Source organism: Erythrolamprus reginae, chromosome 3 (assembly GCF_031021105.1).
Source record: "Erythrolamprus reginae isolate rEryReg1 chromosome 3, rEryReg1.hap1, whole genome shotgun sequence".
Taxonomy (NCBI): Eukaryota; Metazoa; Chordata; class Lepidosauria; order Squamata; family Dipsadidae; genus Erythrolamprus; species Erythrolamprus reginae.
Window position 1 is genome coordinate 134,608,511 of NC_091952.1, and position 18,070 is coordinate 134,626,580.

Sequence of the window (18,070 nt, forward strand, 5' to 3'; positions counted from 1 at the left end):
TGGTCATGACCTTTAAAGCCCTCCATGGCATTGGACCAGAGTACCTCCGGAACCGCCTGCTGCCGCACGAATCCCAGCGGTCCATAAGGTCCCACAGAGTTGGCCTTCTCCGGGTCCCGTCGACTAAACAATGCCGTCTGGCGGGCCTCAGGGGAAGAGCCTTCTCTGTGGTGGCCCCGGCCCTCTGGAATCAACTCCCCCCGGAGATTAGAACTGCTCCCACCCTCCTTGTCTTCCGTAAACTACTTAAGACCCACCTATACCACCAGGCATGGGGGATTTGAGACACCTTTCCCCCAGGCTTATTATAATTTATGTTTGGTATGTATGTGCTGTTTGGTTTTTAATTATGATAGAGTTTTTAGGGGGGTGTTTAATATTAGATTTGTACCAGTATAATATTGTTTTTATTGTTGTTGTGAGCCGCCCCGAGTCTTCGGAAAGGGGCGGCATACAAATCTAATAAATTATTATTAATTATTATTATCTTAAGCTCTAAATCAGTGATTTTCAACCTTTTTTGAGCCGCGGCACATTTTTTACATTTACAAAATCCTGGGGCACACCACCAACCAAAATGACACAAAATGACACCCTAAGACACTCTCCTCTCTTTTTCCATCCCTGTCTCCTTCCCCCCTTGTGTGTGTGTATATATATATACACACTCTTGAACCATTTCCAAAAACAGGTGAGGGCTGGGGGGTTTTTCTCTCTTATTCTTTGGGTGCTTTTTATCATATGCTTTAAATCAAGAGTCACTTCTCTCTCTTTTGTTTCTCTCTCTTTCCTCTCATTCTCTGTCTCAATCATTTTCTCATTTCTCTTTTTTCCTCCCCTTTTTGCTCATTTCTCTCTCTCTCTCTCCCTTCTTCTCCTTTTCTCTCTCTCTCTCTCTTGCTTTCTTTCTCTCTCTTTCTTTCTTTCTCTCTCTCTCACTCTTGCTTTCTCTTTCTCTTTACTTTCTCTCTCTTGCTTTCTTTCTCTCTCTCTCTCTCACTCTCTCTTTCTCTCTCAGCAAAAAGTTGCAAGGCTGGAACCTGAGCTTCCTTCTTCGCGGCACACCTGACCATGTCTCGCGGCACACTAGTGTGCCACGGCACACTGGTTGAAAAACACTGCTCTAAATGAAACAGTATATGTGTGTGCGAATGAAGGAAGGAAGAAAGGAATTATTTATTTATTTGTTTGTTTGTTTGGCATTTATTTATTTATTTATTTGTTTGTTTGTTTGTTTGTTTGTTTATTTATTTGTTTGTTTGTTTGTTTATTTGTTTGTTTATTTATTTATTTATTTATTTATTTATTTATTTATTTATTTATTTATTTATTTATTTATTTATTTATTTATTTATTTATTTATTTATTTATTTATTTATTTATTTATTTATTTATTTATTTATTTATTTATTTATTTATTCTTCTATGCTGCCCATTCCCAAAGGACTCAGAGTGGCTTACAACAATATAAAAATTACAAATAACAGCAGCAATAAAAAGAAGTCAAGAAAAAACTAACTGCTAAAATTCTAATTAAAACTAAAGACAATTCGGTAGCATACATACAAGTCATTCAAACCAATTCAGACATATGGACAAGCTAGTGATTGATTTAGGGGCCCCCACACCTGCCGGCATAGCCAGGTCTTCATGGCCTTGTGGAAAGGCAGCAGGGTGGGGGCCATACGGATGTCGGGGGGGAGTTGGTTCCATAAAGTCGGGGCAGCAACAAAGAAGGTCCTCCCCTGCGGCCCCACCAACCTGCATTGTTTAGCTGACGGGACCTGGAGGAGATCGACTCTGTGTGCTCTAATTGATCTCTGGAAGGTATGTGGCAGGAGACGGTCCTGTAATAGATAGATAGATAGATAGATAGATAGATAGATAGATAGATAGATAGATAGATAGATAGATAGAAACAAACAAACAAACAAACAAACAAACAGTATCTCTTCCAAGCCATCTTTAATGCTCTTTAAACCTGTTATCTGTATCCATCCTGACTGACTTTTCTGTTTTCCTCCTTAGCCATTCAGTGCCAGTCCCTAGAGGCACCTGCCCATGGAAATACCACCTGTGTTCATCTCCATGGGGAATTTCAGTACCAATCCAGCTGCACTTTTCTTTGCTCCAGGGGGTTTCGGTTACTTGGAAAAGAGGTCACTGAGTGCACAGCTTCTGGAAAATGGACAGCACCAGCACCAGTTTGCCAAGGTTGGGAGTTTCCTTTTAAGGCCTTTCTTGCCTATGTAGAAATTATTTTGAAAAAACAGAAATGAGTCATTTTTCAACATTTAGGAAAAGAAATGGATTCTCTTTTACTCATTAGCATTTGCATTGAAGGAAAGAAAGAAAGTAGGAAATCGAGAAAGCTATACTTTTGTGTTATAGGCTAAATATACTTCTATAAAGTAATGTTTTTATAAAGTAAGAAAATATATGTACTAAAATAAGTTCTTTGTATATTCCTGTTTTGTCTCCAGTGTTCTATGGTTTCAACATAATAAAAGTATTGTTAATGACTTCAAATTTTCAGAATATTTACATCTTTAGTGTATTAAAGCATTGTATATGTTTTCTGCCCTTAGCTGTTCGGTGCCAGCCATTAAATATTCCTGTAAATGGAAACTTCAGCTGCATTCATATCCATGGGGAATTTCATTACCAGTCTAGTTGCAACTTTAAATGCGAGGAAGGCTTTCTGCTCAATGGAGGAGAGACCGCCATGTGTGAAGCGTCTGGAGCCTGGAGTGCGTCAGAGCCATCCTGCCAAGGTTTGAGGCTTTCTATTTCTTCTTAATCTCCATTTCCGGATTCCGATATTAGTGAGGAGAACTGAGTAATGCATAATAGGCACAGCAAGAAGACAAGGAAGCTTCTGACTGATTTATCACATCCCCATTGTTACAAAATGTACTAGTTGTCATGACATTGCCAATACTGTCCACTATATTTGTGAATTTGAATTGATTTAGAACGTCTCCATTATACTTGCTAACCTCTAATCTTGGTTCTCCTTTTCTCCATCCAGTTATATAATGTATTCCAGGTTTCAAATTAATCTGTATTCGATTTGTCCTTTAACTCTAGCATCAGTTTGTCCATCTCTGTGCATGATAGAATTTTAAATTCTGTAGGAACATCTTTATTTTTCCATTTCTGGGCGTATGCTATTCTTGCCACAGCTAAGATATGTAACATTAAATATACTTTATTTTTTTTATATTTGTCAATTATTATCCCTAACAAAAATAATTTGGGTTTCAGATTGAGTTTCATCTCTAAAATCTCTTCCAGCCATTGTCTAATTTCCACCCAATAATCCCTTGTTTTGTGGCATTCCCACAACACGTGATAATATGTTCCAATAGTTTTTTGGCATTTCCAACATGGGTTCCTGATATGTTTTGATTCATTTTAGCCAGTGTTACTGGGGGAAGGTGTCACCTATAAAACATTTCATAAAGGTTTTCTTTATATGAGGTAGCCAGTGTTAATTTTCTGTTCCTATGTCATAAATCTTGCCAATTGTCCACTATCTTTGTAATAGAATCCTTCTCCCATGCATTGGAGATAATCTGTTTTGGGGAAAAACTGTCATTCCTGGCAATTTTCAGAGTTCTAGGCATTCCATTTCCATTTACTTCTCCTCTCTGGTCAGAACATACTAGCCGCTTAACTGCTCTCAAAGTTGCACACAAATTAGGGATACTGCTAAGTTATTTTGATATCTTTTTATGAAGAAATCTTTGCCTTTTGTCTATGTCTATGACATTCGAGCATTTCAGGAGGAGGAACCCATGATTAGGTAGCACTTATAGACTGGCAATCAGGAATTCACTGGCTTCATCAGCAAGCCTCCCAGAATTTCCCAACCACTGAACTAGAGAGAATATAATATTATTAAAGTAACCAAAAATTAATAATCCAAGCATAGACATATGGATCTTGACAGATGTGCACACTGGGCCCTATCTAACAAAATGAAATTCAATGTAGAGAAAAGTGAAATCTTATACTACTTAGGCAAGAAAAACCAAAGCTACACATACAGACCAGGTGAAACCAGGCTTAATAGCAGTAACTGTGAGAGGGATCTCAGAGTCTTAGTGAACCACCAATTAAATATGAGTCAACAGCTTGCTGCGGCAGCCAAAAAAGCCAATACATTCCTGTGAATTCTACAATTCACAGAGGTATACAATCAAGATCAAGTGAGGTGCTAACAGAGATAGGTTCCTCCCAGCTTGGACCAGTTCATCTAAACTGCTGGTGGTGATGTCATGATGACATCTTGGAACCATTTCAGTCAGTATTGGTCCAAGGGCACCATCATCTTTTTTTTGAATTTTTAGATTTTGTTTTTAATTTTAAAATTTTTTAAAGAGAAAATTTATTCTGAGATGTGCACAAGCCAAGTTTCCGTCACTGCGCATGCAGTCACTATCTTGCTTTCGGCTCCCTCCCTCCCCGCGCTGTGCATGGCAGGGCTATGTGGTGCAGGAGGAAGTAAACCGGCAGTGAGGTAAATTAGAACCCACCCCTGGATATTAATACCATTCTATAAAGCCTTAGGAAGGCCACACCTAGAATATTGCATTCAGTTTTGGCCACCACACTATAAAAAAGAGGTTGAGAGTCTAGAAAGAGTGCAAAGAAGAGCAACAGGGATGATTAGGGGACTGGGGGCTAAAACATAGAATGAACAGTTGCAGGGACTGGGCATGGCTAGTCCGGTGAAGAGAAGGACCAGGGGAGACGTGATAGGAGTGTTCCAATATTTGAAGGGCTGCCATAGAGAGAAAGGTGTCATGGTATATTCCAAAACATCTGATGGCCAGACAAGGAATAATAGATGGAAACTGAAAAAGGAGAGATTCAACCCGGAAATAAGGATAAATTTTCTGACAGTGAGAACAATCAACCAGTGGAACAGCTTGTCTTCAGAAGTTGTGGGGGCTTCATCCCTGGAAACTTTCCAGAAGAGATTGGACTGTCATTTATCAGAAATGGTGCAGGGTCTCCAGCTTGGGCAGGGAGATGACCTACAAAGTCCCTTCTAACTCTGTTAATCTGTATCAGTATCTAAGCATGATTTCTTTAAGAAAAATCCATCATAAAACTGAGCCATGCTTAACAGTGTATCTTTATAAAAACTATGGAGTTTTTTTTTCAGCTATGCAATGCCACCATTTGCAGAATCCTAAGAATGGGGAGATGGCTTGTTCTCACCCATTTGCAGGGTTTGCTTACCAATCCACCTGCCAGTTTGCATGTGAACCTGGCTTTCTCTTGACTGGAACAAACACAACCTTCTGCTTGGCAACCAGGAACTGGAGTTCTCCATTACCAATATGCCATGGTAAAGTTCCTTCTCATCACCTTGATTTTTGTTGCTGTTTTCTGCAATAAAATTTAATGTTTTTCTGACATTGGTCAGTTCTTTCAACTTTGGACAGTTTCAACTTATACAATATTGTAATTTGGAAATTTCCACTTTGGAAATTTGTAGAAATCTCTACTTTGAAGAGCACTGATTTCATTCTTGGACTTTCTTTTGGAATCATTGGGCTGGCTGTCATAATTTTCTTTCATCAACAATCTCTCTCATTATAGCTATTGAATGCCCAAACCTGGAAATTCCTAAAAATGGAGAATTAAAGTGTTCTCATCCACATGGAAGTTTTGCTTATAATTCCAGTTGTGCCTTCTCCTGTCATATGGGCTTTGTACGCACTGAAACAAATCAACTTCGGTGCACACATTTGGGAAAGTGGACTGCAGCCACACCCAGTTGTGAAGGTAAATAGAGAATACAATCTTGGCAGTTAGAGAGAGAATCCACTGCTGTGTAGACGGTAATGTAGAACAAGAAACAGACTAAACTCAGAATCAATTATTTTATCTAGTACAGATTATTATTGCTGGAGGAAGGAGATGGAAAAACAAAGTTTGTGATTTCAGACTTGTAAGCAGTGGTAGACTGCTGCTGGTTTGGGCCAGTTCGGGCAAACTGGTAGTTCCAACCACCAGCTGGTCCCACTCACCCAACCACCCCTGCCCTGTCCTATATTTTCTTCTTTCTGGCTCAGTTGATTCACATGGCACAGACAATTTCCAAACCTCCACTCTTCTACTTATTGGGGCTGCCTTAGAAGGTAAGCAGTTGAGCTTCAAATCGCTGTATTTTGAAAGCTGTAAGCAAGCGTTAGGCATGCGATCACCGAACCAGTTGTTAAACCCGTTGCAGCCTACCACTGCTTGCATGACTGATGTCTGCCCGTCCACGTAAGGCAGACATGAAACATACTATGGAGAAATGGAATAGAGCTGATGTTTTGCCTGCTAAAACCAAGGTCCCATTTTCAGTAGATATATTTTTTGTTATAAGTACGCACCGGAATATAAGATGCACCTTAGTTTTAGGGTAGAAAAATCGGAGGGGAAATCTATCTACCAGATATTCATCTGGCTAATGTCGTTAGTCTGGTCAGCTTCAGCACATTATTTTATCCCCTGGTTAGGAGTGAAAAAACCTTTTTTTGGAGGGAGTACCAATGATAACAAGCCTGCAAAGTCTTAGGGCTGGGGAAAAAAAACTTCTTTGGAGGGAGTAGCAATGTAAACAAGCTTGCAAGCCGGGAAGAGTGGGAAGATCATTAGCACCTTATTGGAGCTGGGAAAACAAGCTTCGAAAAAGCTACATTCAGAGTATAAAACACCCTAATTTCCAGCCTCTTCTAGGAGAGAAAAAGGTGCATATTTATTTATTTATTTATTTATTTATTCATTCATTCATTCATTCATTCATTCATTCATTCATTCATTGGACTTCTATGCCACTTCTTACACTCCAAAAAATATGGTAGATGTACAGCATATTGCATTCACAGCTTTGTTTTGTTTATTTCAGCTGCCAAATGCCCATTTCTACACAGGCCTGAAAATGGCCATTTAAAGTGTCTTCACCCCAATAGCCATTTTGCATATGGCTCCAGTTGCAACTTTTCCTGCGATGCTGGTTTTCAACTGGTTGGGCAGGCAAGACTTGATTGTACTGCATTAGGAAACTGGACTCAAGAAATGCCTTCATGTAAAGGTCAGTATTCAGTACTCTTTCTGGCAAGGGATACAGAAACTAACTGAGACCAGATGAGAAATGAATTGTCAACTGTAATATTTGGCACATCTGTAAAGAAGAACTAGAGTGAATCTGATCACACAGCCTACACTGTGATGAGAAGGGAGGCAGAGTGGGCTCACTTCTCCTTATTGCCACCAACTTCTTCCTGAGTAGAAGTTGGTGATCAATCTGCAGGACTGATGATCAATCTGCCTAGTGTCATTGTTAACAGTCAATCTGCCTAGTGTTATTGCCAATAGTTGCTCATATTCATCAAAATCTTTTCTCATAGGCAGAATTTTTTATGTTGACTAGACCACTATATTGCTATATTATCTGGGACTCCTTTTGGTTGATTGCCTTCAAAGAAGTGGATAAGGTATTTTCTAGATTGTGCGTCAAATATATAATACGGACCTCTGTTCATCCTGACTGTGGCAAGGAATAAATAGAAAGATGACCAATTGAAAATGTTAGTTTACTAATTCCCCCCTAAGTGAAGAGAAGCTACCTGCAGCTCTGAAGGAGCCTATGAAGTGCTCTCTTTTGAAAAGGCCACATTATTTCCTGCGACTCTAGAAAGCCCTACTTTTTGGAAAAGGTTGTTGAGACAGTGGTGATGGATCAAGTATATAACACCCCAGAAGAAGCAGATCATCTGTATTCTTTTCAATCAGGGTTCAGTCCAGGTAGGAGACAAAGATTACTTTTGTCTAGATGACCTTGTTGGAGATAGTGTTCCTCTTCTGGTCCTTTTAGTTCTTTTTGTTAGTACTAATTCTTTATTAGTACTCTGTCCAAATGGTTGGGTTGGTAATATATAAACAAGCCAACAGTGTATGGTTGTATGGATTGATGTAATATAGTTTTTAAATGTATGCTAGGTTCTGATTGGTTGTAGTGATGCAAGTGGCCATAAGAGGGAGCGAGAGATGATGGCTTATTCTCTCTGTTGTTTCATTCTGACTGACTCTTTGACTTGATAGTGATCTCTGTGTTCTACTCTGTTATTCTCTCTAATATTCTGATGTGTTTGTAAACTCTGATATTTTTGTTGAATCTATATGACAAAGACAAACTGGTAAGAAGATTATTGTATTTCTAGAGATTGACTGATTTGAATGTGTATGATTTGGACTGTGCTATTTCTTAAAAGGAAACACTATATGCATTTCAATGTATCTGAGACTGGATAATTACTCATATCTACTGCAATATCCCGTTTCTATGTGCATGTCCTTGATAACTCAAGGGTTGCTCTGCACACACCTTAACACTCTTTATGGCTTTTTATTTGATCTGATGATATTCAATTATATACTGCTGCCACAGCCTATAGGGGAGACAGTGATGTTTTATCCTAGTGTTTAGGGACTGCAAAGGTCTGGATGGGAGTAAATGGGCTAAAGTTGAACAGAAGCAAGACAGAGTTGCCGTTTCTGCTTTGGCTTCTCCACCAATCCCAATGGCACCTCTGGATGGGCAAGTGCAACCTGTTAAATAATAGGTTCTCAATTTGGGAATTCTTCTGGACTTACGGGCAGGTACATGAGGTGGACATGTAAACTCTGTCTAGAAGGATTTTGTCTAGTTACAATTGGAACAAAGCTACAACCTTACATGGCACAGGAGGACTTAGGTCAGTAAACTATGCCCTCATCACCACCTTTACAGATTAGTTCAGTGTGCTTTACTTGGGGATGTCTTTAAAGTCCATTTATAAATTATATCTGATCCTGAATGTAGCTGTCCACTTGTTAATAGTCTCCAAGTGCTAGGAGCATTTAACTCTCATACCACAGGCCTTGCTGTTATTACTGATTCAGTTCAAAGTATAACTGAATTGTTGGCTTAATCTATTAAGCCTTTCAATAAATAATATCTTCAAAGTTTATTTGAGTGGTAGCCTCGCCAGTCTTCGTTATGTCCACCACATCATATTTGCTCTTCTATGCTAAGAGATCAAACTTATTCTATTTCCATGCTAGAAGCATTAATGTATAGACAATAAAATCCATGGTGTTTATGAGCCAGCTTCCTTTCCCATTTTCATTGAATGCTTTGGGAGGGAAGAAGGTTGTCCCATTTCAACATTACACCTCTTATAGTGTGCATATCTTAGTGGCTTTAACAGTTGGTGTTGTCCAGTGATTGAATAAATTGCCATCTGTCCAGGTGAGAGATGAAATAATTCATTTGATAGAAGAATCCCCCTGCAAAAAAAAAGATGATAGAATTGACTACCTAACTGGAAAGCAGTAGATAGCTTTGTGAGCCTTCAAGCACTGTAAGGGCCTTACTTTCAGAGGAGGTAATAAAACTTTAATAATTAGTCTAAATTTCTTTCTGCTCAACTTGCAAATTAATAAAAATAGTTAAAATACAATAAGTCTACAATGCTGTATCTTCAAAAGAAAACTGACCCTATAAAAGTGTGATCCTGAAAACACTTATTGTTGATAAAAGACAGGAGCAGAAAGTAGCATAACTGCCTTTTACAATATGGAACCGATTCATTACCTGTGAGAACATAATTTAACAATATTCATTATTTGATTCATCCAAGATGATGATATAGTTTATTTTAATTTGTTCTTGTGTCTATTTTAGCTGTCCAATGTCCATCCCTAAAAAACCCAGAGAATGGCAAAGAAAATTGCTCAAATCCTTATGGACATTTTGCATATTACTCCAGCTGCACCTTCTCCTGCGACTCTGGGTTTGAGTTAGCTGGATCAGAGAAGCTGAATTGCACAGATCAGGGAAACTGGACTGGAGAGATGCCCATCTGTGAAGGTAGGTTTTCGGAAACAATGTGGGTTGAAGGCTAAAAATTCTCCATCTCTATCACATCTCCAAATCGAATGTAGCCTTATTTTTTAGAGCTGGTAAAGTCATAGGAACTTCAGAAGATGGATTGCAAAAGAAAAGAAAAGAAATAAATATTTAATTTTCAGTAAGTCAATTATCCTGACTTCTATAATGCATTTGGTCTTATTGATCTTGCCTGTTAAATAAGCTTCTCGGTTTGTAATTCCAAACAAGCAGCAGAAATAACAAATTTGATATCTTACCACATCTTAGCAACATACATGGTTTCTGTAGGTTTAGGGTTCCAACAGATGCCCTAATTAAATCATGAGCCATGAGCCAAGTTTCAAAAGATATCCAGTTATTTATTAGAACATAAGAAGAACCATGCTGAATCAGGCCAAAGCCCATCGAGTCCAGCATTCTGTGTCACATGGGGATCTTGAGTAGAAAGAAAAGGCAAGATCCTCCCTTTCCCGACTACCAAAAAATGGTACTCAAGGGAATCCTGCCTGCCTCAACCAACATAGAGGCGGCACATGGACATCCGTTTCAATAACCTCGGATACACTTGGCATCCATCTGTTTAATCCTGCCTTGAAGCCATCAAGGCTGACAGCTGTCACGACCTCTTCTGGAAGTGAATTCCATAAACCAACGACTCTCTGGGTGAAGAAATATTTCCCTTGATTTGTCCTTGCTTTCTTACCTATGAGATTTAAGGAGTGCCTCCTCGTCCTGGTATTGTGTGATAGAGAAAAGAATTTTTCTCTATCCACCCTTTCTATCTTCTATCACCCTTTAGGAGTTTCATGTCGGCAAGTTCCACATGAAGCCAACTCTGCCCCCATGTAATTTACACCCCAACTATGACCCTGTTTCCCTCCTCCCCCCAGGGTGTGTCATCAATCACATTCACCAAAGGAGCAATTTCATGGGTTGTAGAGATCACTCCCCTCCAGCTGCTGTGGGTAACCCTGGAAGACAGCCTTGAGAGAGAGATGACTGCCATGCTGCTTTGTCAGTTGCTCATCCCCACTTGACTATGGCAACTTGACAGCAGGCCAGAGATTCTTTGCGAGTTGATACTACTCACCTCCCAGTGACTCTGGATGCTTGACATAATAAAATAATCAAAATCAAAATACAATATGAAGTAATATACCAAAGCACATATGCAAATACTCTATACAGAACACATTTATTTTTAATTGATTGTTATATTTTCCCTCCTTTCCCCCTCTCTTCCATAAATGAACAATCCTGGTGCAGAAGCTATAGATATACTATTTGAGACAAGCATTTAGCACCAAAGAAGCAGTGCTCTTCTAAAATCAAATTAAATAACACATTCCAGTGATAAATGATAGTTTGAATATGAACTTTCTCCAGAAATGACACAAATTAAAAAGTTTAAAATAAATGAGCAAGTTTCATACAAGCTTAGTATTAAGTTTTTTGGCCTAGCATCTAATATTTCCAGATGTTTCTAGTTTGTGAATTTAATATGCAGTAGCTTATCAATTACTAAGGGCCTTCACCACTCACTCTTTCTGTTATTAATTGCTTAATATTTTCTTCCTCCTACATTTGTAGATCTTTCTCCTAAAGGTTTCAATTTGTCTTTTGCCAGCTCTCAAGTGCCCTGAATTGCAGGCTCCCGAGAATGGGCAGCTCACATGCTCTCAATCTTATGGGAACTTCACATATAACTCCAGCTGCGTCTTCTCCTGTGACATTGGTTTTAAAAGAATTGGATCCAAAGGGCTGGAATGTACAGCCACAGGAGAGTGGACAGGATTTGCATCATTTTGTGAAGGTCAGAGAACTTACCACATTGAGTGTTATGAAAAGCAGGAGGAAAACATTGAAGCTCAGAGAGCACAAATAATTCCACAGTTCAACTACATATATTCTCTTCTATTAGAGAAATTGTTTCATAAATGAACATACAAGAACAAAATATATTAAGATGGTTTCCTATTCTACTTCTTGTGACTTATGGGAGACTTCTGCTCCTTCTTGGTTTCATGCCACATGGCTGTAATGTGTGTAACTGTGAAGGCAAAACACAGGAGTCTGGTAGCACCCTTTTCCAATGAACAAATACTATTAACACTCACATGATTGTGAAGTGTGAACACAAGCTTACTTCAGCAGAAGCACAAAATGGCCAAACACATGTAGAATTTAAACTGGGCTAAGTTTGGGATGGGTGAAAGGAAGACAGATTATACTTAAAACAAATTACAGCATAGTTGTGCTGTATTAAAATCCTAATATGTTAACAGCCCGTTCTGAAAATGGTTGCAATTTTTGATAGCTGTCAGCCCAACACTTTCTCGTCCAGTGGCTCTACAGAATAGCAGACCTCAACACGACTATTTTAGAAAAGCTTTACTCCGTTTAAATCCTACATCACCCCAATCCCTCTGTGCATCTGATAAAATAAGCTGCAGTCCATGTGAAAGGTGTTATCAGACTCCTGATTTCTTTCTTTTTGCCACCTTATATTAATTGTGAAGAAGCATCTAACCCTTTTCAACTTCATATTGCAATAAGACCATCTGCAAAAACCCTCCTTCAGTAACACCCTGGGTAGGGTGGACCACACTGAAGAAGTACTGTATTAAGAGGTGTTTTTTGTCTTCCAGTAACATCTCAGCTATAAAATGACCTTTCCAAGAAGCTTGCCTAATTACATGTATTTTCAGGTAAACCCATAAAAAGACCCTTCTTGGGTCAAGCCAAATGCCACTACCACCCAGCAGACTGTCCTTATATTTGATCAACTGGACATTAACATGATAGGGATACTTTAGGCTCTGTGGCTGAGGTGGTCCCTGGATGCATTTTTAAGTAATGGGTGGCATTGTTTCCTGAAATATGTATCCACTTGTTCATCCTGAATCCTGAATCTGCCAGCAGTCAGGGTGATAGTATGACCTTGGAATCCGGTAGTACACAGGAGGGAGTATTATTCTTTCTTTCTATAATAGAGTCCAAGGTCTGTACACCAAGTTTTCAGCACACACACTCACTCACTCACTCACTCACTCACTCACTCACTCACTTAGATGCTCCCACACAGTGATGGGCTACCAAAATTTTTACTACCACACTGTGGCCGTGGCTTATGCATTTTGTTTCAACATCTTTCAGTGCAAATTGGGTGCTCTGGGATGGAGCTCCACATTTTGCTACCAGAACTGCATTCCTGACCATTCCCGTAGGAGCCCATCACTGCTCCCACATATATAAACATCATGTACCCGTTACTCTTTTTCTAATGCCAACATCAGTATCGCTAAAACCAATATTGTTACCTTTTTTCACAATGTGATCCTTTGATCAGCCTTTGACCATTTCTAAAAGAATCTGTGTCATACTTTTCTTAATTTTAATTCCTGCTTGCTCCACAGTCATAAAGTGTCCCCCTCTTAAAGAGACAGAGAACATGAAAAAGAACTGCTCCCATCCCTGGGGCCACTTCAGCTACAGCTCTGCATGTCACTTCTACTGCGCTGAGGGCTTCATTCTCAATGGAACGAGTAACATGCAATGCCAACCTGATGGCTGGTGGTCTGCCAAGATGCCTGTTTGTCAAGGTACCACAATCTCTTTCTACGCAAATTGCAATCATTCTGTTCCAATTTCGAAAAACAATTGCAAAACAGTTCTGCAGTGAGTAGGGTAGGTAGGGTACTTTTGCCAAAGAAGTGTGTATTAGTGCTGCCCTCTACTGGTTTACTCTGATATTTTTTTCCAGAGAAAAATAATTTATACAGTACAGTACTGTATTTACTTTCAAAACAATCACTATGCTTTGCCGCTGTTGTGATTGTGTCCTATCTTAGGAATATAGTGAAGCACCTAGACAACATTCCAAAACTGAAATATTTAATTTATAAGAACTTAACATGCTTCTTTTGATATTATGATTGCGAAGAATAACTTAGAAAGCACTTACTTATTAATACGTTTAAAAGCATTATTTTGCTGTAATATTTATTTCTCTAAAATGACTCATAAAGGAATGCTGAAGATTTTTTTTTAAAAAACCATATCCTCCCCACTCATCCACCCCCATTTTCTAGCAAAGTTTAGCTTGGCACATTTCCTCATAAAGTTATTTCCAAGGATACAAAGTAGGTGAGACATTGTTCGGAGTCTGAGGTCAAGGGTGTTTAGTTCTGATGTAAATGGATGGAGAGCTGGAGAGCTACAGAGCCAATATTAGTAATATATTGGACTCTTGCAAGAGAAGAATGTACTTCGAAGTTAACTTATTTTATTTCTAATATATTACATTTCAGAAAACCCTGCCGTTTTCCTAAAGCAAGTTTTGCTCTATACTGGTGGAGTCACAGCATCCCTTGTTATTTTAATGATCTCTGGGGGCCTGATAGCTCTAGCAATTAAGCGACTTGGGAAAAGAGGTAAGGAAATTTACATAATCCAATTGGTGATCCCCCAGTTACCTGTGTTCTCATCCTCATGAGCATGAGATTTCACATTTTATGATAATTAAAACTGAATACAATTTCCCATTCCCTCCAGTTTAAATGCCTTTCTGAAGTACATTTTATTCAAAAAATGTGTAGTATGGGTAGTTCTCAACTTACAACCATTCATTTAGTGACCATTCAAAGTTACAACAACACTGAAAAAAATGACTTATAAGCAGTTTAACAACTGGTTCTCCCTAATAACCAGGTCTGCAGATGTGGCTGGGGAGAGTGTCATGTGACTGAGTGGGCGTGGCCAACTTGATGTAACTCACAGCAAAGTGGGGCGGTGCAGGCAGGCCAAAGTGGTGGTGGCCGGAGCTTTAGTGCAGGAGTGAAGGGCCCCTGTACTTGCCTTTGTGCAATAACAGCATTCCACTTTCATTGCGGTACATTTGCACGCAAGGCAGCCCTCGCCTCCTGCCACTTCAGACTTGAAGCACTAAGCCTTATCTGGGAAGCACTGCAGTTGGGTCTGACTCTCCAGTGCCTCATCTCTTGCTAGGTCTCACTGCCTGACAGTTAGGTTTAAAAAAAATATTTTTGCAGCAGGAAACGGTGGGCTATGCTGGGAATGCCTCAGTGGCTCAGGGAGATGAGTGACCTGCTCTCCACGCTGAGACACGGGTCTGCCATGCTCACTGTCTCATGGCCTGCACTCTGACCTGACAAGTGCCACTGCCTCCACTTCTGTTTCTGCCTCATGGCCAAAATTTCCTGCTCTCTGCTCTCACAGCATTTTGCGCAGCGCAGTGAAATTTAGCCTGTTCACAATGGGGGAGACTGGGTCCCCACCTCCTCCTGGAGTCCGTTACCACCCTGCTCCACTCACCTCTGACAACAGCAGTAGTGTCAACTGGTTTGGGTCAGCAGGCAAGCCATGGGGCAGTAGTGGTGAACAGGGCAGGCCAGTGTCTCGGGACAGAAGTAGCTCCCTGCTCTTTCCTGCTGCAAAAATCTTTTTAAAAAACTTGTCATGCGATCAGAGCCAGCGAGAAATGAAATGCCAGAGAATCAGACCCAGCTGCTTCTCTCCACCGCAGTGCTTTCCAGAGGCGGATTCCAGTTCTGAGCCTGAAGCGGCAGAAGGCAAGGACTGCCTTGACTGCAATGTAGGTACAACAAAGGTGGAACACGAAGTACAGGGGTGCTTCGCTCCCGCACAAAGGCCATCACCACTGTTGTACATACTCTTGGTCAGTTGGAGGATACTGAAGAGGTTGATGACTCTGATACAGATAGTGTTTATGAATTAGTGGCAGGCCCTGGATTACAGGTATCAGAACAGGTGGGAGGGCCAGTCACAGGATTTTGCTATGAGTCCAGACTCCAGTGAAGAAGAGACAGACAATCACTGGTTAAACCCTCACTTCAGAAGAGTTCAAAGATATTACGGGGAGGAATGGGTTAATTACTGGAGTGATGTATTCGTCACGTCAGGGTGCCAGCAGGGAAGAAGGGCGGAGTTTTTCAATGTTGTCATCCATCATGGACGTGTGTCGTTTTGGCTCCGGAGTGAGTTAGCTTATTCTTTATTATTTCGCAGCTATTCCTGGTGCTTTTGTATAGACATAAATCTTAAGATAAGGGAGGAGGCATGGAGGAAAGTTTGTGTGCTCTAATTGCTAAAGATAAAGAGAGAGGAATGTGACTGTCTGTATTGCATTTTTAATACAGAGGAGAGGAGAATAAAAATGGAGTTCTTTTGTTTATGAAATCCTGCATTCAGTAAGCGTAAATGTAATCAAAGTTCTACCAGAATCCAGAACAGCCACCACCTCCTGCGTCACCTCACCTTGCCACAACAGCACTATTACCTCGCTTCAACTGGCAAGGGCTGAGCTACTCCTTGCACCCTCTATGGTAGAGATTTCAATCCCCACCCAGAACGAGTCTTCTTCTCCTGCCGTTACCCTTACTATCTCAGGGCAAATGAGAAGTGACTGGGAGGGAAAGGACGAGCCCAGCCAAACTGCACAAAAAGTTAACAACCAGTTTGGCTGAACTGGTGCAAACTGGCTGAATCTCACCACTTCAAAGTTATAACCATTCTTCACACTGTTGCAGCATTCCCATGGTCACGTGATTAAAATTCAGAACTTGGCAACTGACTCATACTTATGACAGTTGCAATGTCCTGGGGTCATGTGATCACCTTTTAGACCTTATGACAAGCAAAGTCAATGAGAAAGCTACTTAATTAAAAAGTAGAAAATACTTGATATAAATACACTAACATTTACACCTTTCCATCAGAATCACTGCTGCCATTTTTAACTGTTTACATTAATAATTGTATTGTAATATTATAATCCATTGGAATAATATATCTTTTTTGTGTCTTTTTCCACCATCCAATGGAAACTATGACTCCATCAGAGGAGAAAAGGAAGCTGTTAAGTCAAACCAGGTACTGACTGCAATATGAAATTACAGTACATCAAATTCTTTAAATGAAGCTACAAAACAATGCAAATTTCCATAAAGATTCAAAGACAAATTCATTTATCATGGCATAAGATTTTTTTCTACTTTGTTAAATATATGAAATACTAAGTCAGTAAAATGCCATGCCTGCAAAATGAAAGAGAGGGGATAGAGGGGGACCCTAATCTCCCAAAACATGTGAAGGCGAACATATCTACAAAATGTAGATATTTCATTTGTGAATTGAACAATTTAAGGTAGTCAGACACATAGCATGAATACATATCTTATTTAAAATGGAACTTTATTCATATTATAAATAGAACTTTGCTTAGGACTGAAAGGTTTCTGCCAACATTTTGCAAATTGGCTTTTAATTTATGTAATTTAATTTTTGTAGAAACGGGATTTGGAAACTTCCTGGAGCAACTGGCGGTACTTGTGAGAATAGATGGGTGATAGGAGGATAAAAGAGATGTCTTGCTATGCAAGTGTATGTTTTATGTGAAACAGGTTTCCTCAACCTTTTCATTTTTGTGGACTGGCAGCGGCTTTGGTAGCAGGGGGAGTGGTTTTGTGCAAGCAACCCAGTGATGGGCTCCTACGGGAACGATCAGGAACGCAGTTCCAGTAGAAAAATTTGGAGCTCCACCCCAGAGCACCCAATTTGCACTGAAAGATGTTGAAACAAAATGCATAAGCCACGCCCTCAGTGTGGTAGTAAAAATTTTGTAGCCCATCACTTAGGCAACCTAAATCCTGTGCATGCACAAATGAAACTTCGCAAGCTATTTCAACTGCTTGGTTCCTGATGGGTCATGGCCCTACTCTAGCTAATCACCTCACTACCCAAATTAATGCAAACATCACAACATCTATTCACAAGCTAAGAAAACAGCCAATGCTCTGGATCAAGGTTCTCCAACCTTGGCAACTTTAAGATTTGTGGACTACAACTTTGTGGACTTCAAGCATTACTGGCTGAGGAATTCTGGGAGTTGAAGTCCACAAATCTTTTTTTTTTTTTTTATAATATTTTTATTTTATTTTATATGACTTACAAACATTTAGGCATCAAACAATACAACATTAAACATTTACACTTAATATATTTACAAGATTTATTTTTTAACAATTCTATTTACTATACCTTTTTCTTGATTTCCACCCAGTTGTAAATTTTTTCCCACACTTTGTAATA

The 18,070-nt window shown here is 39.7% G+C and overlaps 1 protein-coding gene across 3 annotated transcripts in view; it reads left to right on the forward strand.

The window, feature by feature from the left end:
• Nucleotides 1-18,070, forward strand: part of SELP (selectin P) — a 55,736-nt gene that overhangs the window by 28,198 nt on the left and 9,468 nt on the right. For 2 of the 3 annotated variants that reach the window (XM_070746710.1, XM_070746712.1), the window contains 10 exons: nt 2,029-2,214; nt 2,589-2,774; nt 5,177-5,362; nt 5,617-5,802; nt 6,914-7,099; nt 9,734-9,919; nt 11,568-11,753; nt 13,357-13,542; nt 14,251-14,373; nt 16,822-16,852. In XM_070746710.1, coding sequence (XP_070602811.1) covers nt 2,029-2,214; nt 2,589-2,774; nt 5,177-5,362; nt 5,617-5,802; nt 6,914-7,099; nt 9,734-9,919; nt 11,568-11,753; nt 13,357-13,542; nt 14,251-14,373; nt 16,822-16,852 — 1,642 coding nt within the window. The remainder of the gene's footprint in view (nt 1-2,028; nt 2,215-2,588; nt 2,775-5,176; nt 5,363-5,616; nt 5,803-6,913; nt 7,100-9,733; nt 9,920-11,567; nt 11,754-13,356; nt 13,543-14,250; nt 14,374-16,821; nt 16,853-18,070) is intronic. The other variant, XM_070746711.1, reaches the window with a different exon arrangement.